Raw genomic sequence first — 27,997 nt, forward strand, 5'->3', positions numbered from 1 at the left:
ATAGTGTACCCTGGTTTCCAAGGAGAATAAGAGATCTGGACAAATTCGCTAACCAGATCTTATCGTATGGGGCAGAACTAGATGCTGATCATCCAGGATTTACGGATCCCGTATACAGAAAAAGGAGAAAGTATTTCGCTGACATCGCTTACAATTACAAACACGGAGAACCTTTACCGAGAGTTGAGTATACGAAGGAAGAAATTGAGACCTGGGGAAAGGTATTCAGGCAGCTGACTGCCCTTTATCCCACACATGCCTGTAAAGAACACAATCACGTTTTTCCTCTCCTTGTACAGAACTGTGGATATAGAGAAGATAACATACCGCAACTTGAAGATATAACAAATTTTCTCATGGGTAAGTTATACTTATAGTTTTATGTCGAAAATTTTATGAAGAAATGAAAACTTTCATAATTATATTTTCTATAAGTAAAGAAGAAATGGGAAAGAATGCAATTATTCATAGCCGCCTCTCAAATTACTATGTCATTCCTGAAATAAAGACTGAAATATATAATTTTCACTGACATGAGTTGGTTAACCACGACACGTATTTCGCAATCACAGTACGTCTTCGGGTCGGTAAATGTGAGTTATATTCACCAACCTGAAGGCTTGACAGCCACATACATACTAGATTCATAGAAGATCCGTTCATGCACAATGTTGTATTTTATTTATTTCACTGAACAACCATTGCTTTTACGGACATTATAGGGAAGGGGGAAGGAGGGCAAGGCTTACAACTTACAAGCTTTACCCATAGATGGGCATTAACTCGGTAATCCGTTAATCGTTAATTAACGAAGTTTACATTTTCACTAACGGATTAACTCTTGAGTTAACTTAATTTTTTATCAACAGACTCGTTAACTTCCGTTTAATAATCTCCAAGTCCGTTAATCGTTAATCCGGACCAACTCTTTACAAAGCCCGGCTCGGCGCCGCTGACAAGTTGGTTCGATGGTTCGAAACTATGACGGAGGTGGCAACGCAAGTAACAAAGACGATGATGAAAAAGATTTCTTCAATTTTGTCACTCTGTCTAAAGAAAAGTCTAAGAGTAAAAAGACCAAAGCTAAAAATCTTCTCAAAATATGGTTAGAAATTAAATGAAAAGATTCGTTCAACGATGATGCATTTCTTAGGGAACAGATTTTCATAAATAATTTTATTATTAATTCAATTTATAATAATTAATTTAATATTAATTAAATTAATTATAATTTATGTTGGAGGATATTGATATTGCAGAACCAGATACCTAGATTTAATGATTCAAATCACATTCTGATTATTCACTTCTTTCATTTTGTTCCTTAACTGTTAATTTCTATAACCCTGATCATTAATTCTCATAAATATATCTTGAACGCAACAATCTGGAAGCGCATTTCTGATATGGTGTTAACGATTAACGTCAACTTGCGTTAAATAGTCTCAAAAGTAACGCTTTAAAGTTTAACGAAGTTAACTTTTTTAGTTAACGGACCAGCGATTAACGAAGTTAATTATTTGATTAACGGTGCCAAGCTATGACTTTACCTCTTTGTAATATCAGTATATATGATCTCTGTTTTCAAGTACCTATATATTTAAAACATCAAGAAAGAATCACAGAATCACTGATAACTATAAATAACGAATTGCAGACTGCACAGGCTTCAGATTGCGTCCAGTGGCGGGACTGCTTTCTTCGAGAGATTTCCTGGCTGGATTAGCATTCAGAGTATTCCATTCGACACAATATATACGACATCCAAGTAAACCATTTTACACACCAGAACCTGATGTCTGCCATGAATTGCTGGGACATGTACCACTTTTCGCTGATCCCGCTTTTGCTCAATTTTCACAAGAAATAGGTCTGGCTTCCCTTGGAGCTCCAGATGATTATATAGAGAGACTGGCTACGGTGAGTGTTATTATTAACTTTGATCAATAGTTGAATTCATAAATAGCTAAATTTAATAATGATTCGATTCAAATTTGAATTTTGCCATTTCGACCTGTAGTTATTGATGAACACCAGTCCACTTCCGAATTGTTCAATTCCCGGACTCTTATTTATTGCAAAAATGAACCGCTTACTGCTAGGTTCAGTAGTCTTATAAGGGATTGTATGTCACTACCACCAAACCTTCAGATTCTAGGGTTGCAATGACGGCTCGTCAAGGTATTCAGGGTCGGCCTGGCAGACCCGAAAATAATCGAGAAATAGAAAATAATTATAATAACTCATTATTCTTTAACACTTATTCTGAATTATTCATTTCGATATTCAAATCTTGATTTACTCCCTCGTATAACGTAGTTTGACTTATCAGATTTTTAGAGCACATGTTAATTGAACCCAAAGGAGGTTACTTTTCAGGAGACTGACAATTATAAAAGTAGTAAAAATATAATATTCGTAATTCCTAGTGAAGATCAGTAAAATCAGGGCGAGGATGATTTCAAAGCTTCTCGAATACGCGTAAGATCGCCATCGTCACTGAAAGGGTTGGGTATTATTGGTGGCAGTATCTTCATGCTGTATTTCCATGATACTGATAGCCTCCCCAGATAGCCAATTGAATTTTGTCTCTTATAAAAGGATATATATATAATAGATTTATCGATAAATATATGATCTGATAAAGTTTGCTTTAGTATTCAGGAGAGTGGTTGATCAATATTTCAGAAAATCTTCAGTTCAAATATTAATCTATCGATGAATCGAAACAAATTATAAATAAAATTTTTTACCAATTGCTTGGAAAATAGGTGAAAAAATATTCAAAAGTGAACCTTGTTACTTTGTTTTTCATGTTTGAGGGTATGTACTTTTTATCAATAAGCACCGAATTTAGGTCCCCATTATATTTGATCGTTGTTCCTGTTGCTTTTTTGAGTACGCCCCTATCTTGATTTGAAATTTATCTTGATGAGAATGTAGCATAAGTATAACAAAATACATCAACATCGTATTGAAACTTTTAGGACTATGGGTATTTTTCATTTATTTTAGAGCATAATGAATAAAAAAAATTAATTCTAGGACAATCATTCTAAATAATAAGTTTTATATCTAGGCCCTACAAATAGAGTAATATGCATAAGAAATCAACTGATAATTATTGTTTCGAATAAAAAGTTCAATTAGCTTTCTAATGTTGGCTTTGGAATTTGCTTATATTAAAATGAAAATAAAAGGTTATTTATTAATAATAAGAATTAATCCAGATTCACAAAACCCATTTGTGAATATCAACAAGTATAACGATCTGAATCGAACTAGCCAATTTGTCATCGTCAGGACAACGAAAAGGCGAATGTTCTATCGAAGAAGAGTAGATAGTAATGAAAACCCCATATAAATTAGTGGTTTCTAACGTGAGATATTTATTTTCTCTTTTTGAACGAACCTCTTAATGTTGGTTATCTTCTTTGATAGAGATTGAATACGTTACATCAGTTGTATATTTCAAAAAAATCAACCCTAAGCTGAAATGCATATGACACTTGGATTGAGAATAGGTATCTTGGGAATTAACGGATAATTACAAGAATGTTAAATTCTTCAACAAAAATCATTTTGCATCAATGGAAGTCAAAAGAATTGAAGGAAGTTTCAAGGCAAGAGGAACTTTTTTTTAATTTCATTTCATTTTCATTAACAATTAACAGGACAACTGGCTCGTATTCATTGCTGTTTATTTTTATACTTTGATGATAATTATATATTTATTGATTCCTTAAGACATTTACAATATATTGGACAAGTTAAATGAAAAATTTCTGGAACTTATTTTGCGATGACATCCATCGAAAATTCTGTAGTAAGTTTTCGCATTCATTCACACCAAAATAAAAATCTCTCAGTAGAAGGAAATTTTTTGTCATATTCTTCATTCACAATCTTTCTGATTGTGGAAACATTAAGCTAAAATATAAGTCGCTTAGTTTCAGATGAAACATTATATAAATTCACTTACATTGAATATTTTCGCTACCGTCTGATATATTGTAGATATTAGAATATCAGGGTTACCTACAATTTAATTGAGCAAACCTGAATGGGGTATTTTCCTAAATTTCAAAATATATATCAACGAAATCCTCATATCTCAAATATATGGAAAAGTATTTTTTTTCTATTTTAACAGTTGTATTTTGCCTGTTTTTAATTACGGAAATTCACATCGCGGAGGCATTCTCCCAGAAACATTCTACGTCACTTTTACAATCCGGCATCGTTGGAACACTCATCAATGTTTCTCATCAAATTTTCTGATCTCCATATATTATTGCGTCTATGGTTGTGTATTGCCATCAATGACTCTCATCAATGTTTTCTGATCTCCATAGACTTGATAATATATTATTGAGTCTATGGTTGTTTATTGTCAGTTAATATTCGATCTTCCTTGGGCTGTTATTGTTGATGAAAGAAGGCATTGCTGATATATTTTATAGGTTCCTAAAGTCATCAATATGAAAAAGTTTACAGGTGGTAAATTTTCACTGCTTGCTTTTGAAAAATTCGACTCCATTTCCACAAGTTATAACAATCTGACAAGAACGTTTAAAACAATGTCAGAAACTGTCATCGGTTTCAGGAAGATATAATTCTGTATCTTGGAACATAAATACATAAATGCATTTATGTTCCAAGTTCTATATAGACTACGTTCGGCCAGTAAACACCGGTACAGAGCGAGTAGAACTAGAGTTTTATCACAGATCAGCTAGGGCTAATGGAGTCTGTACAAATTGGCAATTTTTGAATGAACGAATGACAAATGTCAACCACAAAAATCATGGGAAAAATTTGAATTTGACTGCAATTTGTTCGAAAATGTATATGAATAGATGATTCTTAGTGTGGATTAAACGGAAATTCTACAGTTTTATGAATAGTTTGTTTATAAGCTGTTTTTTTATGGTTTGTCTCGTTTCATAACCCTACTTCTACACAAACTCCTTTCGCGCCCCACCTTCGGAGCTGGGGCTCATAGAGTTGATTCCGAAAACTCCACTCCGTCTAGAACGAACGACAACTATTGACACTTTTTGTTCTGAAACTGCGTGCCCGAACGACACGGAACAAAAAGTGCTTATAGAGTCTACTGGCCGAACGCGACAATAATATCCTCTTGATCAGTTCCGATGTTGTCGAATTCACAAAAATTACTAGACTCTAGTAAAGGCATTCTACGTCACAAGCTCTCACAAATTTTTTTTCAAAGGCTTTATTTTTTTTCCTACTGAATTTTGAGTGGAACCTTTTATGTGGTGACTAACCAATGGAAAATGGTTTCCAAAAATAATTTTTAATTCTTTTTTTGAGTTTTAGGAAAATACCCCATTCTAAATAGCACTTCCTGAAACCCTGTTTTCGCTATTTTTTAATCACTTTCGGCATTTTCGTATTATCAATTTATTGATATTAGTTGTGGCAACGGCGTTATAACATTAACGACATTTCATGGGTGCCAAGGTTACTGCGTTCTAATTACAAAAACTTGAGAGAATTATTTCATGGCAAACCGAGTGCTAAAATAAAATTGCCTAGAGACAGGGTTACCTTTTTTTGAAACACTCTGTAAATCATTGAGAAGCACCTTGGTGTCCTCCATTTACACCTACTAACTCTATGTGCATAACTCAATGAATCACCTTGTTTAAGTCTGTAAAATATACAGGGCAAAAAAACAAATATTTAAATTGCCCCAAACATTTTTGTTACATTTATATGTAAGGAAACACCTCCCGTAGTTTGTTCACATCACATAGTCAGATTAGGTTAGGTTAGGTCAAAAATTTTTGTTACATTTATGTAAGCTTTGGTCACATCACATAGTTAGGTACTGAATTATACCCACTTTGATCAGTTGTTCTGTCTTTTAGTGCTTCTGGTTCACTGTGGAGTACGGCCTTTGCCGAGAATACAACGAAATAAAAGCCTACGGTGCTGGTCTTCTATCATCCTATGGCGAGCTTCAATATGCATTAGAAGGAAAAGCTGAAATTAGGCCATTTGAACCAGAGAAGACGGGAGTGCAGAAATACCCAATAACTGAATATCAACCAGTTTATTACGTTGCAGAGAGCTTCGACGATGCTAAGGAGAAATTGATGTACGTATGATAAGTTCTGTCCATGGTTTCAAAGATTTATGAATAATAGTCTTTTTTTCATTTCAGCAAGTACGCTGCAACAATTCCTAGGTCGTTTAGTGTGCGATACAATGCCTACACTCAAAGTATTGAAGTTCTCGATTCGAAGCCACAGGTGGAAATGTTACTTGGTAATATAGTGAATGAGTTATCGATACTGAACGATGCCCTCAAAAAATTGTGAATTTATATTTTTAGGTATACAGAGTATCTTCGAATATTTGATGTACGTATAATATGAATGAATACATGTTAAGTTTTTGTAGAAATTGTTATGTTACGGTAGATTAAATTATGTAGAAAGTCGAAATTTATTACCTACTTCTGGGATAAATCTTGAATTTCCTTTCCGAACGCAGTATAGAGGTTGGTGTCGATGGACATTCTTCTGACGTTCGCCGAATAAATGAGGCTTTTTTTTTCACATGACTGACCTTCTGTACGGAAGTAACTGCCATATCCACTCCTTCATAGACGGTAACACTTCAGTGAAGCCTTTTGTTTGACAAACGGTCTTCATTATGGACCTGGACATCAAGAGATAATATGTCAGCTCCAGCAGAGATCTCGACATCATAATTCACTGGGCGTTAGGAGCCTCGTGAGCTACCTAACCAAAGAGTTGTTACTCTTTGACCTAACCAACAAAACTCACTGGTGTGAATACAGCGGCCAAAGATAGCAGACCAAATCTCCGGAAACACCCGAACGCTGACGCCAGTGGCGTACAGACTGATTCAGTTTGCATCATGAGAATTGGATGTATAATGGGAGACATAGTTCAATTATCAGTATATTGAGGACTTCAAATCTTCAATCGTTGTTTTTTCAGATTAAATCGGAAATTGAGCGTTCGAATCGGATAGGTTCATTGAAATTTCTACCCTCCAATTACAAAATCCTATTTCATATGAAAACGTGAATCCTGCATCATAAAATTCACAGGGTGTATTCTTTGGGGCGAAAGCATCAAATATTGATTGAAAAATTCGACTTCGGATGGGGCTCTGGGGTTGAAATTTCAACCCTTAACATTGAAAATTCGTATTTAATAAGAAAACGTGATTCCTGCATCATAAAATTCACAGCAAATATTCTTTGGGGCGAAAGCATCAGATATTAATTATAAAATTTGACTTCGGATGGGGCTCCGGGGTTGAAATTTCAACCCTTAACATTGAAAATTCGTATTTCATGAGAAAACGTGAATCCTGCATCATAAAATTCACAGGGTGTATTCTTTGGGGCGAAAGCATCAATTATTGATTAAAAAATTTGACTTCGGATGGGGCTCTGGGGTTGAAATTTCAACCCTTAACATTGAAAATTCGTATTTCATGAGGAAACGTGAATCCTGCATCATAAACTTCACAGGGTGTATTCTTTGGGGCGAAAGCATCAAATATTGATTAAAAAATTTGACTTCGGATGGGGCTCTGGGGTTGAAATTTCAACCCTTAACATTGAAAATTCGTATTTCATGAGAAAACTTTAATCCTGCATCATAAAATTCACAAGGTATATTTTTTAGGGCGAAAGCATCAATTATTGATTAAAAAATTTGACTTCGGATGGGTCTCTGTTGTTGAAATTTCAACCCTTAACATTGAAAATTCGTATTTCATGAGGAAACGTTAATCCTGCATCATAAAATTCACAGGGTGTATTCTTTGGGGCGAAAGCATCAAATATTGATTAAAAAATTTGACTTCGGATGGGGCTCTGGGGTTGAAATTTCAATCCTTAACATTGAAAATTCGTATTTCATGAGAAAACTTGAATCCTGCATCATAAAATTCACAAGGTATATTTTTTAGCAGACCAAATCTCCGGAAACACCCGAACGCTGACGCCAGTGGCGTACAGACTGATTCAGTTTGCATCATGAGAATTGGATGTATAATGGGAGACATAGTTCAATTATCAGTATATTGAGGACTTCAAATCTTCAATCGTTGTTTTTTCAGATTAAATCGGAAATTGAGCGTTCGAATCGGATAGGTTCATTGAAATTTCTACCCTCCAATTACAAAATCCTATTTCATATGAAAACGTGAATCCTGCATCATAAAATTCACAGGGTGTATTCTTTGGGGCGAAAGCATCAAATATTGATTGAAAAATTCGACTTCGGATGGGGCTCCGGGGTTGAAATTTCAACCCTTAACATTGAAAATTCGTATTTAATAAAAAAACGTGATTCCTGCATCATAAAATTCACAGCAAATATTCTTTGGGGCGAAAGCATCAGATATTAATTAAAAAATTTGACTTCGGATGGGGCTCCGGGGTTGAAATTTCAACCCTTAACATTGAAAATTCGTATTTCATGAGAAAACGTGAATCCTGCATCATAAAATTCACAGGGTGTATTCTTTGGGGCGAAAGCATCAAATATTGATTAAAAAATTTGACTTCGGATGGGGCTCTGGGGTTGAAATTTCAACCCTTAACATTGAAAATTCGTATTTCATGAGAAAACTTGAATCCTGCATCATAAAATTCACAAGGTATATTTTTTAGGGCGAAAGCATCAATTATTGATTAAAAAATTTGACTTCGGATGGGGCTCTCGGGTTGAAATTTCAACCCTTAACATTGAAAATTCGTATTTCATGAGGAAACGTGAATCCTGCATCATAAACTTCACAGGGTGTATTCTTTGGGGCGAAAGCATCAAATATTGATTAAAAAATTTGACTTCGGATGGGGCTCTGGGGTTGAAATTTCAACCCTTAACATTGAAAATTCGTATTTCATGAGAAAACTTTAATCCTGCATCATAAAATTCACAAGGTATATTTTTTAGGGCGAAAGCATCAATTATTGATTAAAAAATTTGACTTCGGATGGGTCTCTGTTGTTGAAATTTCAACCCTTAACATTGAAAATTCGTATTTCATGAGGAAACGTGAATCCTGCATCATAAAATTCACAGGGTGTATTCTTTGGGGCGAAAGCATCAAATATTGATTAAAAAATTTGACTTCGGATGGGGCTCCGGGGTTGAAATTTCAACCCTTAACATTGAAAATTCGTATTTCATGAGAAAACGTGAATCCTGCATCATAAAATTCACAGGGTGTATTCTTTGGGGCGGAAGCATCAAATATTGATTAAAAAATTTGACTTCGGATGGGGCTCTGGGGTTGAAATTTCAACAATGGAGCCCCATCCGAAGTCAAATTTTTTAATCAATATTTGATGCTTTCACCCCAAAGAATATTTGCTGTGAATTTTATGATGCAGAAATCACGTTTTCTCATGAAATACGAATTTTCAATGTCAAGGGTTGAAATTTCAACCCCGGAGCCCCATCCGAAGTCGAATTTTTCAATCAATATTTGATGCTTTCGCCCCAAAGAATACACCCTGTGAATTTTATGATGCAGGATTCACGTTTTCATATGAAATAGGATTTTGTAATTGGAGGGTAGACATTTCAATGAACCTATCCGATTCGAACGCTCAATTTCCGATTTAATCTGAAAAACAACGATTGAAGATTTGAAGTCCTCAATATACTGATAATTGAACTATGTCTCCCATTATACATCCAATTCTCATGATGCAAACTGAATCAGTCTGTACGCCACTGGCGTCAGCGTTCGGGTGTTTCCGGAGATTTGGTCTGCTATCTTTGGCCGTTGTATTCACACCGGTACAAAACTCACGTAATGCCACTGCCACTTATAATGAAAGAACAGACACATCCCTTGCAACTTGTTGCAGTTGCTATTCCGCGGGACCTTATCCGGTTATCTACGTTCTTCGGCACAACAATTGTTGGATTTGGCAATTGCTACTATATAGATAGAAGTATGTAAAGTGGATTCAGGATATGTATAAAATGATGTCATGAACGGTGAATCAGTCATGCCAACTGATGTAACCAACTTGGAATTCGCACGAAACTGACCAATTCATTATAATTTGTGTTGTCAACATTATTCTCTTCTTGGTTTCTGATGCACTAGCGATTCATTTCAATCGTTTTGTTTTTGTCGAAGAGTTAGGTTATTAACTCCATAAATTTTAGTTCTGGCTGTTTCCGATCAATTCTCGTTTGTTATACAGCAGCAATAGAACGCATTTTTGATTATTGTACAGTGACTTCATCAAGTCACTGTAGTATTGCTACAACGACTGCCCTCTGGTGGACTCGATCAAAGACCCTTAAGCTAAGCGTAGAGAGTACAGTGACTCTAACTCCTGTTAGAGTACGCAGGAGAAAATAATCGGTTATTCAAATTTTTCAATTGATTTTGTTCCAGAGAGTGAAAACCCTAAAAAGTTTCAGAAAATAAATTGTAACCGTTTTCTTTTCATCCCTTATTAATTCAAATGTCTTATAACGAATGCATGATTTACGGAACTAGACGTATTTCATAAGATATTTCATTGTTAAACGAAGAATTCGAATGGGACGGAACAAACTGAGGGTCCGACGTCATCGGGCCTTTTCCGATATTGCTGGTCACAGATTACAGATCTCTGTAATCTGTGTTGCTGGTTTTACTGGCCCGCAATCGAATAACAATAGAACTCGGACGACTGGGCCAATAGGCATCGTCTCTGAAATACTGACAGTACTGTTCAGGAATATCGGAACAGACGGGAAGTCTATGAACCGACCGGTTAACAATTAATCAACCGAAAAAGCCATTCGAAATCGCCTAAAGTGTTTAGGACATAGGTACCCATCTCATGCATTGTTGTAATTAGTTGAGGGCCCATTCTGTTGGTTTCTATTTGATGTGCTTCACACATAATATAAGTCATTTTGATAATACGGTACTTCCTGATTTTTGAAAACGACATAGGGAAGCGAGACACCATTTTCAACGCCACCTCCTTGAGATTCAAATTCGGTTTGATATGCAATTTGAGTACTAGTAATTATAATAAATCTGTTTTACGGAGGATGCTTTTTTGCTTCATGATTTATTAATTTCCTACTTTCGAGTTTCTTGAACTCATCTTATGAATGCTTGAAAATGTCAATGATGCGTCCTCAAGCCAAGCCGATGAATTGGTATACAGGGTATCCTCAATTTTTTTTGACAGAGGGTGGAGTCATTTCACCGAAAATTGTCTATATTCAAGATGGCTGAACTACAACCCCAAGAATTCCGACAAAATTCTATTAACTTCCAAGTACAGAACTGTAGAAGGTGATTCCGGCATCGAAAAAACTAAACAAACATAAACATATGGCTGGACAATGAATTATACAGTATATCGTAAGGAGTAAGTAACAAAACCTACAGAGAATACAACTGGTTCTCCAAACTAGTACAAGATCGCAGAGCTTCTGAGGGGTACTTCGGTACCTAGGGAGAATCAGAATAATATAATAATATTATATACCTATGCGAGTCTATGTGATTATAGAGTAAGATCCCAGAGCGACCAGACATAACTTATTTTCACACAAATGAAACTTTAGGATCTCAGTAGATTCTCATGTGCTTTGAATACCTGCGAACTTGTGTAGCTTGCCTAGTGACACCTGGGCAGATACCAGGTGGCAAAGATGACTAAAAATAAGTGTTACTTTACTTATTTTCACATGGCTGATTTTTATATATGTTTCAAAGAATATCATTCTGAAGTTATATTATAAGTGCCAGACACTTCCCATGGGCCATAACTCTTGCCAGACACTTTGAAGATGCACAAAAATATATGAACTTTACTTATTTTCACATGGCTGATTTTTATATATGTTTTAAACAATATCATTCTGAAGTTATATTATAAGTGCCAGACACTTCCCATGGGCCAAAACTCTTGCCAGACACTTTGAAGATGCACAAAAAATATATGAACTTTACTTATTTTCACATGGCTGATTTTTATATATGTTTTAAAGAATATTATTCTGAAGTTATATTAGAAGTGCCAGACACTTCCCATGGGCCAAAACTCTTGCCAGACGCTTTGAAGATGCACAAAAAATAAATGGACTTTACTTATTTTCACATGCCTGATATTGAAATATCCAATTGAAGTAACTATAAAAAAGTTATATTTCATCAGTCAGACAAATAGTAGTGACCAAACATCCCCTAAACATGAAAATTAGCCGGGAGTGTGAGCGACATAGTTTTCACTAATTTTAACAATGCCACACACAAATTATACACTAAAACTGAAAAACCATGTGTACATTCTACAGTCTACAGTGACAGTGGCAACAATTAGAAAATTTTGAAATAACATGGCGGCTCATAAGCACAGATTACAATGCTGTATACCTATTCGCGTTCTGTGCTGTAATATGTGGCTTAGCTCCATAGTTGGGTTGTAATATTCGGATTGAAAGAATTTTCTTTCGATTATTTGATTTTCGGCAGATTTTATAGGGAAGAAGAGACGTTTAGAGAATCCGAAATCAAATTATTCCCTATATAAAATTGGAAGTTTCATTAAAATTTAATAAAATACATGTTCGTTTTCCCTGAAGGCCTTCAATAATCAAGTATTATATTCTCGATGGACATTGAAAATTTTGCGAAATTTGTGTTCAACATACATTTCAGCCAAGGTAGGAGGACGAGGAGTAGGATCAATTCAGTACACTAAGAATTTTGACACAAAAATAATTGTACTACAACTCTCATTTTATTCACTTCTACTATTACCACTTGAAGATTGTTTAACGAAGAAAAGCTCAGCAGTTGAAGTGGATGGAGTGGAGGGATTCACCTATACTTCAATGGCATATTTTATAACATCATACATGTGAAAACAAGTAAAGTTCATTTATTTTTTGTGCATCTTCAAAGCGTCTGGCAAGAGTTTTGGCCCATGGGAAGTGTCTGACACTTATAATATAACTTCAGAATGATATTCTTTAAAACATATATAAATATCAGCCATGTGAAAATAAGTAAAGTAACACTTATTTTTAGTCATCTTTGCCACCTGGTATCTGCCCAGGTGTCACTAGGCAAGCTACACAAGTTCGCAGGTATTCAAAGCACATGAGAATCTACTGAGATCCTAAAGTTTCATCTGTGTGAAAATAAGTTATGTCTGGTCGCTCTGGGATCTTGGACTATTAGTTGCATCAGGTTACTTGAAAAAATTGTTATACCTATATCGTCCGATTTGGAATGGAAACAGTGTAAAAAATTAAGACAGTTTATTGAAAGTGCTCATGTTGACAAAGTGCTCTTGCTTTCACCAATTTCACACCATTTTCACGACGATTGTTTAAGGATTCGAACAAGATGAAGATTGCGAAAAAATTGTGAATAATTTAGACGAAATTTAGGTATTCGTGTGATTTTTAACTAATATTCTATTTTCATAAAATGCTTTCTTAGAAGTAAGTTCTTTCCTAGAAAACTGTCACCGGACTGATATTTATTTTACTGAACGAACATACAGTCCCGTCGGCGCCGTAAGCGGGCGTGCACTCCACAAGTGCGGCACGTCAAGGGGGCGACAAATCGAGTGATTGATAAGTTCATACAATATCGCACGGCTGAACATTTTGAAATTGTGTTAGCAGAAGCTTCCAAGTCAACTTAGAAACAGTCCGACCAAGAAAAAAACCAACACAATTTCAATATGAACACAGTAATGAAGTTTTAGTAAGTAGATCCAAAAACCAAGTACCGACATATATGGCTTTTCAGTTACATCTGGTGAAAGATCCTTTTCAAAATTAAGAATAATCAAAAATTATTCATGATCAACTTTCAACAATGTTTCAGTAAAGACTAAGTAGGTAATTTAGCTATAGTTTCAATTGAACATGAAATTTTGGACAGCTTGGATACAAGAAAGTTCATAAAAGATTTTGCAAATATGAAAGCAAGAAGAGAATTTTTGCAATTGCATCGCTACGGTGTTTTCATTCATTACAGATAGTATTCCATTTACAGGGTGTAAATGTCTAGTTGGCAAAAAAATTTCCAACTGGAAGTGTGATGGACAGACTATCTGAGCTGCAGTGAAAAAATCACGTAGAAATAGAATGAATATTTTTTTTTGTATTCATAGGCTGAAGAACTTCGTTTTTTCAATTTTCTACTGAATAACCACTGGTATATCTATGGGAGATTATTCCCCAACATAAGGGTCCTGTAGTATCCCTCGAACAACTGAAGAACAGAAGAATCATCACTTGGAAGACTGGACCTGGTCGAAAGACCCTCCGAATGAAAAGCAAGAATTGGCTATTATTAATTTACTACTGAAGGCATTTCTAACGACGAGGGTGATCCTCCACCAAGATCAGCAGAAGGTTTTTGACGCAGAGATGATATTCCTTCCAGTGCAATTGAAGGACAAGTTATGGACCTATAATTATTTATTTTTTTCTTCATTCATCATGAAGTCTTCGAATATGTTTTGATGAAAGCTTTAATATTGGTATAGGGATGGTGGTGAAAAAGGTCGAAATATTCGAGAATCAAACCTCCAAACTAGCCGACGTTTCGGAAATTATATTTCCATCATCAGGGCACTGAAAATGAGCATATAAAATTCCAAAAGTCTCTCCCTTCACGACAGTGAGACAAAAGTACAAAATAATACGGGGATAATAGACAGTTCTTAAAAATTGATCTGAGAATGACGAAAATCTTAAAAATAACAAATCGCATAAAATTACAAAAAGTTATAAAAATAAAGCCATTAGAGTCAAAACCAAAAAGCACAGTACAGAGGAGAAGGAGAAGAAAAAAAATAAAAAATTATATATGGAAGAATATGTACATATATATGTAAACAAATATCAATAATTTGATAAATAAATAAATAGATTAGATGGTAAAATGACTAGGAAAACAAAGAATAACAGATCAATTGATACTTACAGGATGAAATTGCTTTTCCCACTGTCATTGAAAAAATAAGAATATTTATGAAATTCATGAAGATCTAAACAATGGTACCTATCCTCTCATCGAAGTAGAAACATTGACAACTAACGGAGATGGGGAACATGTGGAAACAAACACAGAGAAATGTGAGCGGACAAAGAAATCTTTACGTTTTCTTCCTTACTTTCTTCAATAAATTATGGTATATTTTGAAAAGGTGCTGTATGTCAGCTCTGGAATTGACAGAATCATGAACCTTGATCTGAAACATCTCATGCAACAACCGTTTGCCGAGGAAATGATGCCTCTCCAAAAAAACATCATTGAAATCAAAGCGATGTCCACTTGACTCACTGTGGAGAGCTAGTGCAGTCTTAGGGTTGGTGATAGGTAGTGTAACATGGTTTCCTCGGAGAAAACTTATCTCGAGCGCTAGCTATTCTTTTCACTAGGAAGAATAGCAAACCTACCAGAGTAGCTGCTAGTCGGAGACAGAGTTCGCTGTTATCTAGGGTGGTAGCGATAACGAAGTAGTCAAAATCAAATTATGTACCAGTTTATTCACACCTTCGGAAACTGATTATATATACAACGGAAATATGTGTAGGTATGAAATATGAGCGAATCGATAGGCAAACATACATTCAGGAAATTCGATCCGATCACGGGCACTTTTATATTTATTTTATATATATAGTTTATACCGGGTACAGTGAAAAATCAATGGTTGTTCAATAAAATGCACCAACCAGAACTGACGAAATGGATACTAAGGATGACCTCGCGAAGTGAAATGACTTGCTATGCGGTATCGGGATGTAATTAATTGTATTTCTCCAGAAATGAAAAGAAACACAACCAGGGCGGATCTATTCGAGACTTTTATTCGCTACCCCAAGGGCTACGCTCCATGACTGAAAGCGAAGAAAAGGTCTATTTTTAGCGCAACTACGGGATTTCACTGACGACGAGCGGTATCTCTTATTCTCTACCCCAAGGGCTTACGCACCATGACTGATAGAAAAGAAGAGATTTCGGTTTCAACACCGCGAAACGCGAACAGGGGGTTGACAGGACTTTCTCTTCACTACCCCAAGGGCTTACGTACCATGACTGATAGCGAAGGGAAAAGTCAGACTCGCGAAACAGGGTAAAGTACGATAAAAGACAACAGAAAGCGATACAGTACAGCAGTGTCAAAGAAGTAACCGGCGTAGGTCTAATAAAGAAACTGAACGGTAAAGACGGGGACCTACCTCCTTTATTTCAGGCACTCGCAGAGAACAAACGAAAACTAAACATTAATTCCTAAGAGCACTAACCCTCGCAACACAAAATTATTCCTAAATTCGTTGAACGACTTGTCGTGCACAAAATTAAAGTCGAATCGCAGAGAAAAGAGAGTACAGTGCGTAAAAGTGACAAAAGAGTAAAAAAAGGCCGTCGCGGGGGAAAATCTGCTTTTATAGGCAAATCCATTACACATTAAAAATCTGAAAATTCCAGAATGCGACAAGAGTGAAAAACGTCGTCAGCTCCGGTCTATCGCATATCAACATCAGAAAAACGTCAAAATCTTCAACGGCATGCAAGAAAAACAACGTTAAACACAGATAAACGGTTTTTTACATTTACTCTGCCTATCGGAATGAATGTACTGAATATTTGAGGATTAAATATTTTCAAAAGCGGAAATGTGAAATGAAAGGCATGCACTAACATGAACTCCAATTTTCTCAGAAAACTGGAATTCATTACAGTAGACTAACTGAACGTTTATGCTCCTCAACTCTAATTTTTTAATATCTGCCAGTCTGGCCAACATATACTTGGGAGCAATCATTACATCTAATCATGTAAACAATGCCAGACTGTGACGAAACCGGAGTTACGTCCTTAATACGGGTGAAAAAATTAATGCTCACGGTGTTTTTTTTCTGAAAGCCACATGCAAATCATCAGATCGTAATATCTGCGCCAATCTTTCCGATTGGGACTTAACGTAAACCAGTCCACAGAATTTCCTCGACAGGACATCCCCAACGCCAACAACATCCTGAGAAGTACCTGTGACACTAATCGGAAAACCCTCACCGAGAATACGGTTTACAATAGAGATAACTATTTTTAAGAAGTATCGATCTTACGTATTCTAAGTTTTTTCCCCAGTATGACTCATCAGACAGGTGTAACGCCCTGTATTTCAAGTTTCGGATAATGCTGATTTTATGTACGAGCGGATGATGAGAGAAAAAGTTTATATAACGTTCAGAGAAAGTTGGCTTATGGAACCAATCAACAGTTAGGAAGTTCAATTCGTCACGTTGAATCTTAAGGTCTAAAAGACTTATGCTACCATCATGTTCATTTCCTAGAGAAAATTGCAAACGGGGATGAAAACTGTTAAAGACCAGCAGAACCTCATCGTTACCATCGATCGGTACATCAATAGATCATCTACATATCTACGAAAAATTGGCACAAAAAAAGGTAACTTATCAATAGAGACCCTTTGCAACCGAGACATTACTAATTCAGCACATATGGAAGAAATGCAACCTCCCATACCAAAGCCAAAGATCTGCAGATAAAGGGTGTTATTAAAAGAAAAATAACTGCTATCAATGATAAATTCGTAAAGGAGTTTAAAAGTTGCAAAATCAAAGGACTTGTTCTCAACAAGGCGCCATCGATCTTCAATTATATCTAAGGCTAAATCAGTAGGGGTATTGGTGAAAAGGGATATCACATCAAGGGACACCAACTTATAGCCAGGTGGCAACTGAAATTCATTTATAGAGTCGAAAAGTTCGAAAGAGTTCTTTACATATGATTCATCTTTAACAAAAATTGGTCTCAGTGTCAGAGAAATAAATTTGCTCAGAGCAAAAATCGGCGAACCTACAAAACTCAATATTGATCTGAGTGGAAGCTGCTCCTTATGAACTTTTGGTAAAAAGTACATTTTAGGGGTTACTCCATTGTTTGTAATTAACGTCCTAGCTTCTTCTTCAGTTATTATATTCTCTCTAAGCAGAACTTTTACCAATCTATTGTTCTTGCTCTGTATTTTAACAGTGGGATCAGACGCTAAAACTTTATATGTACTTAAATCACCAAGCAAGTTGAGTGCTTTGTTAAAGTATTCGTCCCTATCCATGATAACTGTAATGTTACCCTTATCATCAGCTCTGACAACTATAATTCGTTCTTTATAATTAGCCAAAAACGTCCTGGTTTCCCCGATCGATCGAGAAAGCCAAGAGTCACACTGTTTTTCCCCATGGTACGAACCCACCTGTGATGATGAGCTCCTTGAGCCTTTTGAAGGCCTGATGAGATATACTCTCGCCAGTTGAACCTATTGCTGTAGCTGCGTTAATGTTAAACCGTATCCGTATAGTACTTATACTTTAAAAACCCATTATCCGGACCAGTGTTATAAGAATTCCCTATTATACGGACGTCCCCGATACGCGACCTCAAATGAAAATCACGGAATATTTCAACCCAAAATGAAATCAATACACATACCTATCTACATAGTAAATATTTGAGAGGAATTTAGTAAATTTATTATTTTTTTTTTTGAATATTTATTGTTTTGCTGAGTGATATTTTTGTTTTCCTGAATAAATATATACATAATGATTTTTGCAATGATATGTACAATAGTCCTTCCTCTCGTCCGATTATCCGAATGCCTTACCCTAAAGACAACAATTAGTACGGATAATGGGGCTTCTACTGTATGTGTTTTGAAGGGAGTTTTTTTAGCAGCACTTTTTCCACTTCTCCTCTGCTGATATTTTTGAAAATGATTTGAATACATTCCTACGACTTACGAATGTGCCGTATTTATAAGCAATTATTGGTGTAATAGTTTCGAGAAAGAATATAGAACTTTCATTTCTTCAGCATGCCGTTCAGTTTTCTGTGTGGATAATCAAGAACTACAACTTCAGAATAAGATACTGTTGAACTATCACTCTTTGTTGTTGGAAATTGAGGCAAAACCATTCATTCATTGCTGCTGTATCCCGTTACCGGGAATAAATCTACAAAAAGACAAAAAAACGGTTCGAACAGACTTATAATTTCTTAGGGCTAATTGCGACTGTGTGCCCTCCTGTGAGTGAAGAGATCCAACCGTGACCTACAGATCCTCCATCAAATCTGAATCTTATTCCAACATCTCTAACAGGCACACTCATATCATAAATTATCGAGACAGCTATGGCGAAAATATTGAACAGTAATGGCGCTAACACGTAGCCTTGTTTTATTCCAGAGTTGGTTAAGAAATGGTTGGTTGTAGAGCCATTATGCTGATTTCTAGCGGTGTTGTTAGTATGAAGGCTTTCACACTGCTAAGAATTTTTCGGGTACTTCAAGCCGTCCCATGATTTTCCATAGCGCTCTCCGATTCACCGATACCAAGGCCTTACTTACAACGCTGTATAGATCCTTGATTGTTATTCACGGGCCTGATTCTCTTGTAGCTGTCGCAGGTCCACCGTACCTCGATTTGGTCGAAAACCAAATCTCAGATGAACGGGCGGGACGGATACATCTAACAGTTTTATAGCAAGTTTAGCAAGGTACGTATTGGAAATACGTAGATATTGCTGTGAAAAAAGATAGAGGGCGTTAAAGTTGAATTTTTTATAAGGGGACAGAATAATATTTTCTTCGAAGTTCGAAAGTCCTTTATTAAAAGAATTAGAAAAGGCATAGAAGTCGGAGGAGGCCACGTAGAACATTTAATTTAAGTTTATTCTTTTTATGTTACATTGTTTTTAATTATGCTTTATCGTCCAAATAAATGAATAAAATAAATAAATCGTTTCTTCAAATCCCCTTCCAATGCTCTGAACTGTTCAATTTTGTTTTCCTCAAAAAAAGGATGAAAAAATATACAGTGAAATTATTAGCAAAAAACGAAAAAAATAATACAACTTTAACGCCCTCTATTTTTTCCAAAGCAATATTTTATTGTCGCCATATTTTGGTCCAAACAATCTGCCCTTAGCCTATGTCCCAATACATTCGACATCATGTCGTCGAGTAAGAAAGTTGGAATTAACGAGTCTCTGCAAATATCGATACCTGAATGTGGTATCTGTAAGCGAACTGTTATTAAAAATATTGTGCAAAATCTGTACCAAAGTTTATCACCCTAGTTGTGCTAATAGATACAAAAAATGTTGTGACAAAATTATCGCAAGTCAAAGTGAATCTAATACGTGTGAAACATCCCCAATTTCGGATACTACTGGAAAGTGTACTTATTTTTATTATATGAAATATCTTCCCTTGAAACGGAAATAATCGATAAGAACAATGAAATCGAAAACCTTAAAAAACAAATCAACATAATTCCAACTGTTATCAATGGAGATGATGAATCACCTGCACATATTCTACCGGTGAGTGCGGGAGATGAAGTAGAACTCTGTGAATATAACACGAATCTGTCTACCACCAAAATCGCAAATTCGAATGCCAGCGGTAATTCCCGAACTGATTCATCTGTTAAGGAACTACGAGCTACTGGTGAAGCTACTCATTCTGAGACTGTTAAAAATTACGATCAATCGAATCAGCAGAGATCACAAACAACACAAAGTAAGGGAGATGACTGGAACATTGTTTCACGTAGGAAGTCAACTAAACGTAATCGTTCTCTCGTGGTCGGAAGTGGCTCAGGGGATACTTCTGTTGAGGGGATAGAAAAGTTCAAAACTTTCCATGTTTCCAATCTGAAACCCGAGACCACAGCTGAAAATCTTCAACAGTTTTTAAAAAGTAATTTCTCCGAAGTGAAATGTGAGAAACTTAAGTCCAAATTTCCGGAAAGCTATTCCTCATTCAAGGTTCTCATTCCAAGTTCAGAGTACGAGAAAGCACTCAATGGATCAAATTGGCCCAACAAGGCTATTATAAATCTTTCTTTTCAACCGAGAAAGGCCAATCGTCCTCCGGACCGAATGGTTCCTCGCACATTAGAGAAGAATTAACGATAACCCAAATGAATGTTCAAGGCCTTTCTAATAAACTGGATATTCTCGAGGTCCACGTCAATGAAAAAAAACCGGACATTATCAGCATTGCGGAGCACTGGTGTAGTCCTAAAAATATTAGAACAATGGTTATTCCTGGTTATGTTCAAGCTGATCCATATTGTCCTCCCAGCAGGAATCATGGAGGATGCATAATCCATGTGAGAGAGAAATTACCCACAAAGAAACTGTCCGTGTCGAGATACTCTGAGGAAGTGGTGTTTGAAGTGTGTGGAAATATAGTTGAGGTTATGAAATCCAAATATATTATTCTTAGTATTTATCGATCTTCCTCAGGTAATTTTACTTCGTTTGTTGAACATTTATCGTACACACTTGATCATGTTTCCAAATCAGGTGGCATAATGCTTGTTTGCGGAGATATGAATGTGAATTATTTAAAAGATGAATGTCCTAATCGAACTGTATTCTTAGACTTACTTGAATGCTACGATTTACATATCTCATCAACTGCTCCCACAAGGGTTTTCACGAATGTCAATGGCCACACATCCACCTCCAAGCTTGATTACGTCTTGACTGGTGGGAATTTTCCCAAATCAAATGTTGAGGTCTACGAGGCTCATATTGGTGGCCACAGAGCTCTTTCTGTTACGTTTCCGTTGAGTTTCATTCCGGAACATACTAATTCACATAATTTGGTCCGGGATCTGAGCCCGCAGAATCTTGACAATTTTTGTCATTACATCAAAAATTGTGATTTTCAATGTGTTTATTGTTCTTGTGATGTTGATGAATGCTTTGGAGCATTCATATCTCTTATTGAAGGAGGTTTTCTGAAATTTTGCCCATCAATTATTTTAAGTTCTAATCATGCTAAATATGAGAAACTATGGATCACTCCCGAGATTCGTTTGGCGAAGTGCAACTTGAATAATCTTTATTGGTTGTATAATAACATTAAATGCCAATCCACTTATAATAATTATAAGAAAGCTAAATCCTCATACTACTCATTAATTAAGGAAACAAAATCTAGGTATTATAATAATTCGATTGAAGCATCTGACAATAGAAATAAAACAGTGTGGAGTATTGTGAATGCCCAAACTGGCCGATCGAGCAGAGGCTGCAAGCCTGTCGAGTTGATTATTGATGGAGCATCTTATGTTGACCCAGAAGATCTCGCAGCTATATTTGCTGGATACTTTTCCTCAGTAACTGAAAAACAGTTGAGCAAACATTATGGTTTTTTACAAAAAGGAAGGAATACTGTATAAAAAGATATACAGTACTCCAAGCGCCTAACCGGACGCATCGGAAGAATGAAATATTAATGGAATCAACAATTCCGAAGGAATTGTCGTTCCAGTAACGTGAGTTAGTCATGAACTATCATAGGAAATCCCAGAGAAGTCGAAAAATTCAAGTGCAACTGTAGACCGGTTTCGGGATCATTTTCCCTCGACGTCCCAAGATCGCATAAGACCACCATCCTCCGATCGAGAAGCATACACTAATTTCTCCCTGATGCGAACCAATCAGGAAACAGCACATGTCATGCGACAACGATAGAGAGAGAGGGAGAGTGGGAGTTGTCTCTGTCTCTGTCGTATTCTTCAACTTGAAGAATTTGTAACGGTCTTTCCACTCTTTCCGCCATTCAATTCTGAATTGTTCTGATAGTTGCTTACTTGCCCAAACATTTGTGCTCTGAAAGCTGCTACTGAATATTTTGAGAATATATTTGGAATATCTTCAAGCAATTTTCATTGCTCTAATTTATATCTATTATATTTCAGGAGTTTCTTCAAATTAAAGCAATTTTTATTGCTCTAATTCATATCTATTGTATTTCAGGAGTTTCTTCAAATTAAAGCAATTTTTATTGCTCTAATTCATATCTTTTGTATTTCAGGAGTTTCTTCAAATTAAAGCAATTTTCATTGCTTCAATTTTTAACTTGTAGTTTAGCTTTCAGGAAATAGATTCTTGAACATGGATGGGGAAAAGTATGTATTCACTGTTATGTTATGTTATTATACATATTATTGATTCATTATTAAAACCTCATATTTCAGCGATAAACTGATTTGTCAAATCTGTAAAAAGAAATACTCTAGTGTTTCGGCGAAATATCGCCATTTGCGAGATGTTCATAATGAACAACCTATTGCAAAACAGACAGTGCATATAAAATGCCCCATTTGCCCTCAAGAAGAAAAAATAGCTCTTGAGTCTCATGATATGCTGATTAATCACTTACAGCAGATTCATTCTCTAAGTATCAAGACATCACTTTTTACTTTTAAGAATGAAGAAGAATTTGAGACTTGGAGAGCACTTGATAACAGAAATGTGGATTACGTAAAACGAAGAGATCGTAAAATCAGCGATGGACAGGTGGTATATTATGAATGCAATCGTAGTAATTTTTCAGGTTTGTACCTATTTGTTATTCATCATAATATTTACAAGTGAAGTATTATTATTTCACCATCGATAATGTAATATCATCTATCTGTTCCATTTTTAGGATATACTAGCCAATGTAGCAAACGCAGCATGAAAACTGGGGGAAGTATCAAAATCTCTGGTTTCTGCCCTTCTAGAATTCGTGTGAAGATATGTAATACAGGTAAATATTGTAATATTTTAGTTGTATTCTCTAGAGCGATATACTGAATATGTTCAAGGGGTGGATGTTAAATTTGTTGAAACACATGTTGGTCATGACGATCTACTGCGATCTAAACATTTGACAAAGGACCAGCAGGAAATGATTGCTAGTAAATTGGCAGCTGGAGTCACAAAAGAAAGAATTTTGGAAGATGCAAGAACTATAACCGGCAATAAGCTAGAAAGAATTAATGTGCTTAAAAGGGCAGATCTTGCTTATATTATAAGAAAATTCAACATAGAGAAGAGGAGACATGATGATGACATGGTTGCCACCACTTTAAAAGTGAAAGAGTGGAACAGTCAAGGAAAAAATTATGTTTTTTTGTTCAAGCAAATTGGTATGTATATTATTCAAAATTGTGCCTTCATTCCTATTCTTTCTTTACAAATTGTAAAATTATCAGGAGAAACCTACCCAGGATTGAAGGCAGAAGACTTTGCTCTAGGATTCATGAACGATGATATGGAGAGAAAGCTCAAACAATTCAAAAGGATAATATGCATCGATGGAACCCATGGCACGAACTCAAGACATTATGATCTGACTATAGTTTTAGTCAAAGATGAGAATAAAATCGGTTTCCCGGTGGCTTTCTTATTATCGAATAGACTGGATCAAACCATCCAAAATATTTTTTTTGATGCTTTGAAATCTAAGATTGGAGAGCCAGTGGACGCAGAATATATTATGACCGATGATGATATAAAATATTATAATGCATGGTGTCAGGTATTGAAGAACATAGCTACATATTGGATTTATGTTACAGCTATTAAATTTTTAATACATTTTCCAGGCAATGGTAACTGAAAGAAAGCCAAGAAGGCTCCTCTGTACTTGGCATGTTATTAAGAATTGGAATATACAGGGGAGAAACAAGTTGAAGAATGTGGACAACAAAAAAGAGATGAAAAATAGAATGCGAAAAATTTTGAAGGAGACTGATGTATCAACATTCCACAAGATGAAAGACGAATATTTCAAGCATTTGGAAGAAGGACAGGAAAATGAATTTTTGAAATATTTAAAGAAGTGAGTTGTTTTAAATGTGGAAGAGTATAATTGAAGATTTTCATAAATGTTTTTCAGTTATTATTTCCAAAGTGAAGAAAGAATCATGATGTGGGCTCACTGCCACAGAGTAAATGTTGGGATTAATACCAACATGGCTATAGAAAGCTTGAATAAAGTATTGAAGTACAATAAAATGAGGGGAAATCAGAATTTACGGTATTGTTTTGAAGGATGCACCATGAATAATAATCATATTCTATAAAATGTATTGTAGGGTAGAGAAATTACTGGACACTTTGGAGGAATTGGTAAATGAAAAGATGTGGAAAAACATTATTGACACTGAAAGACCTTCTGCCAATCAATACCAGGCCAGAGTTAACCGAGAAGCTCATTCGAAAGCAGAAAATGGACTGACCGATAAAGTAGTATGCTTAGAAACTGGTGAGTTTAGAGTACCATCGGAATCCGTGAGTAATAAATTTTATATTGTGTCATATAATGAGTTGTGTGATAAGGATTGCACATCTCTATATTGCATTAAGTGCAAAATATGCATCCATAGGTTTAGATGTCAATGTGCAGAGTTTACTATAAAAACTGCCATGTGTAAACATATACATGCAGTTGCTCTGGTCGCAGAGAGAAGCGATTCTGTTTTAGGTGTGAGAACTGTAAATGATGATGATGAGGACAACAACTTATATATATGTCAACCATCAACAAGTAGGGCTGCTTATGAAATGGATGTCCAGAGTGTCGTAGGTGGATCCAGTCAAATTACAAATGATCCAATAGATTCTACTACAAAAGATGTAAGTCTTTGTGATGATTCATGCATATGGTTCTTCATAGTTTATTATAGATTGTATTAGAACAAGCTAGAATGCAGCTTGGTTTATTGGATGTGGGTACCCTTCGTAACATTGCAAAAATTATTAGAGACGCTTATAACTTGCAATGCAATAATGCTTCTACCAGCAGAAAAAGAAAAATAGAGAAACAGTTGTATTTCCCAAGTAAGAAGTAGTCAAGTTGCACATCATGTTGGTGGAGTCAAAAGGTTTATTGTCTATGGAATAAATGTATGTTTTCTAATGTATTGGGGCTTGGTATGATGTGTAAATGTAGCTTATTTTGATAATTCCAGATCAATATGAAGAAGACTCTTTGCCTTTTCAGTTTCTTTTGAAATACTGCATGTCATTTACTCAAATCTACTAACTAACAGGTGATATAATGGAAGGTTGTAAGGTTATCGACAAATAAAGCATGTTTTTTAACACCAAATAAAAGTACGATTCAAGGTAGTGGTAATAAAAAGAATTTCAAAAAGGAAGTATTTTTCCTATAATTTATAGAAGCTTGATGTACATTTGACTTTTATTTTTTGAGTATTCTAGATCTAAATGAGATAATTAAATAATGTTAGAAGAGGAAAATTGGAATTGAAAGAGTCCTTATGTATTTTTCTATTGCAACATGTTGGTGTAAGGATGGTTTTAAGGCTATACTTGAAAGAGGTTGGTCAATTTTTAATTGATTTGACACATAATTAATTTTTAATCTTGTACAGCTTTCTATTTCAGACTTTGAATTTCAACCACCTCGGAGAAGACTCTAATTTCCCTTTTTGGAAGAATCAAGATAAGATGTCCTTCAGTATTGAATATCTCCTGTTAATTTTGTTTTGTTTTTTTTTGTAAACACGGGGAGGCAGGGTTTTTTCTTCTGAGGTTTTTCCCTGAGCTCTTGTATCATACGCAGAATTGTATGGTTCCCCGTTGCACTAACCTCAGCTAAATATTAACATGAATAAAGAAGCATGTTAATCATAGCAAGACTTTTTTTTCCTTTACTCCTTAGAATGAAACTGATTTAAGTTTTTCCAAATCATAATACAAAATTTAAGTATGTTTGGTACTAATCAGAGAGAGATGATCAAATCTCAGCTAAATACTAACATAACAATAATGAAGCACATTTATCAATAGCGAGACATTTTTTCTTTTACTCCTCAGTAGGAAATTAATTTCAGATTTTTTGAGCCTTTCCACTTATAATACAAAGTGACCTACTGTCAGTATGTACGAATCATAATTTTTTAGAGATGATCAAATGAAATATACAAAAAAAGATAATATTATTTGTGGCATTATTTTCACTGCTTCACAAATAATGGATCATGCTTATTCGTAACTCGTTATCGAATTGCTGTAATCAAAATTTTTTATTTTTCACTTCAGAGTTTTTGAATTGTACTCGAACTGTATGTAATTTGCGAAAAGTTGAACTCGTAATCGTAATGCCCAAATGAATTACTACAATATTTCTGCTTGTTTTTTATTACAAAATTGATGACAAATCTATATATTCTAACTTTGAATTCATTTGATAATCCGCAAGTCTTCGAAAATTCAGAACAAAATATATGCACACGTACAAACAACACGCAAACATCTTTGCTCTCCACAAAAGTAATTAAATTTAGGCCTTAAAATAACACGCAAATATGAAAAAGAATAGCATATTCCACCTGCTACAATCAAAACATTTTTGTTTTGATCATGTCGCTGTCACTCTGTCACTATCGGAATACAGGTTATGTTGTTTATGGTGCATTTTGGTTTTCCTACACGTCGACGACCTAATCGTCGACGTGGGGAGGAAATAAGTGGTATACAGTGCTGTTTCCTGATTGGTCGAGAAATTTCGTACCGGGGAGAAATTAGTGTATGCTCGATCGAGAGATTCAGTGCTATACTGTACTGACGAGGGAAAATGATCCCGAAACCGGTCTACAGTTGCACTTGAATTTTTCGACTTCTCTGGGATTTCCTATGATAGTTCATGACTAACTCACGTTACTGGAACGACAATTCCTTCGGAATTGTTGATTCCATTAATATTTCATTATGGTTCTTGCTTATCTAGCGTTTGTACTACCTCCTCGATTTTAAATTCTAATTTCTTTTTTCTGCCAGTTTTGGACCACGAAGTGATCAATGTAGTAAATTCGTTGAATAATAACAAGTCTTCGGGAATTGATAATATTTCTGCTCGTCTATTGAAAAAGATAGGAGCAGAATCGCACCTCATTTTGCCCATATCATCAATATATCAGTGAGTTCAGGAGTATTCCCTAATCTTTTGAAGAAGGCCATAGTTTCTCCCATCTATAAAAAAAAAGATATTCATGATATTGCAAATTACCGACCAATATCTGTTCTCAGTGCCTTCTCCAAGGTGTTCGAGAAAATTGTTCTCAACC

At 35.4% G+C, this 27,997-nt stretch overlaps 2 protein-coding genes across 11 annotated transcripts in view; both read left to right on the plus strand.

The window, feature by feature from the left end:
• The window catches only part of LOC123318083 (protein henna), a 53,884-nt gene extending 47,408 nt beyond the window's left edge, over positions 1-6,476 (plus strand). For both annotated transcript variants that reach the window (XM_044904780.1, XM_044904781.1), the window contains exons 3-6: positions 1-360; positions 1,658-1,920; positions 5,898-6,127; positions 6,194-6,476. In XM_044904780.1, coding sequence (XP_044760715.1) covers positions 1-360; positions 1,658-1,920; positions 5,898-6,127; positions 6,194-6,350 — 1,010 coding nt within the window. In that variant the 3' untranslated portion in view covers positions 6,351-6,476. The remainder of the gene's footprint in view (positions 361-1,657; positions 1,921-5,897; positions 6,128-6,193) is intronic.
• Positions 6,477-23,262: 16,786 nt separating this feature from the next.
• LOC123317936 lies at positions 23,263-26,563 on the plus strand. 9 transcript variants are annotated; one of them, XM_044904568.1, is made up of 10 exons: positions 23,263-23,469; positions 23,566-23,667; positions 23,726-24,049; positions 24,116-24,441; positions 24,509-24,744; positions 24,802-24,942; positions 25,001-25,541; positions 25,592-25,745; positions 26,122-26,249; positions 26,316-26,563. In XM_044904568.1, exons 1-9 carry the CDS (start codon positions 23,277-23,279, stop codon positions 26,127-26,129), a joined length of 2,025 nt encoding a protein of 674 aa, XP_044760503.1. In that variant the 5' UTR covers positions 23,263-23,276; the 3' UTR covers positions 26,130-26,249; positions 26,316-26,563. The 9 variants fall into 9 exon arrangements, with proteins under 9 accessions (XP_044760503.1, XP_044760500.1, XP_044760499.1 ...); XM_044904565.1 differs by having other exon boundaries at positions 26,130-26,249; positions 26,303-26,563; XM_044904564.1 differs by having other exon boundaries at positions 26,130-26,249.
• Positions 26,564-27,997: the final 1,434 nt, after the last annotated feature.

Source organism: Coccinella septempunctata, chromosome 7 (genome assembly GCF_907165205.1).
Source record: "Coccinella septempunctata chromosome 7, icCocSept1.1, whole genome shotgun sequence".
Classification (NCBI taxonomy): Eukaryota; Metazoa; Arthropoda; class Insecta; order Coleoptera; family Coccinellidae; genus Coccinella; species Coccinella septempunctata.

Excerpts from the sequence above, each read along its gene's own strand:
- LOC123317936 (XM_044904565.1), top strand. The coding sequence starts at position 23,277 with ATGCTGATTAATCACTTACAGCAGATTCATTCTCTAAGTATCAAGACA. Across the intron at positions 24,050-24,115 it reads TTTTTTGTTCAAGCAAATTG|GAGAAACCTACCCAGGATTG; the intron begins GTATGTATATTA and ends TAAAATTATCAG. Across the intron at positions 25,542-25,591 it reads TAGATTCTACTACAAAAGAT|ATTGTATTAGAACAAGCTAG; the intron begins GTAAGTCTTTGT and ends AGTTTATTATAG.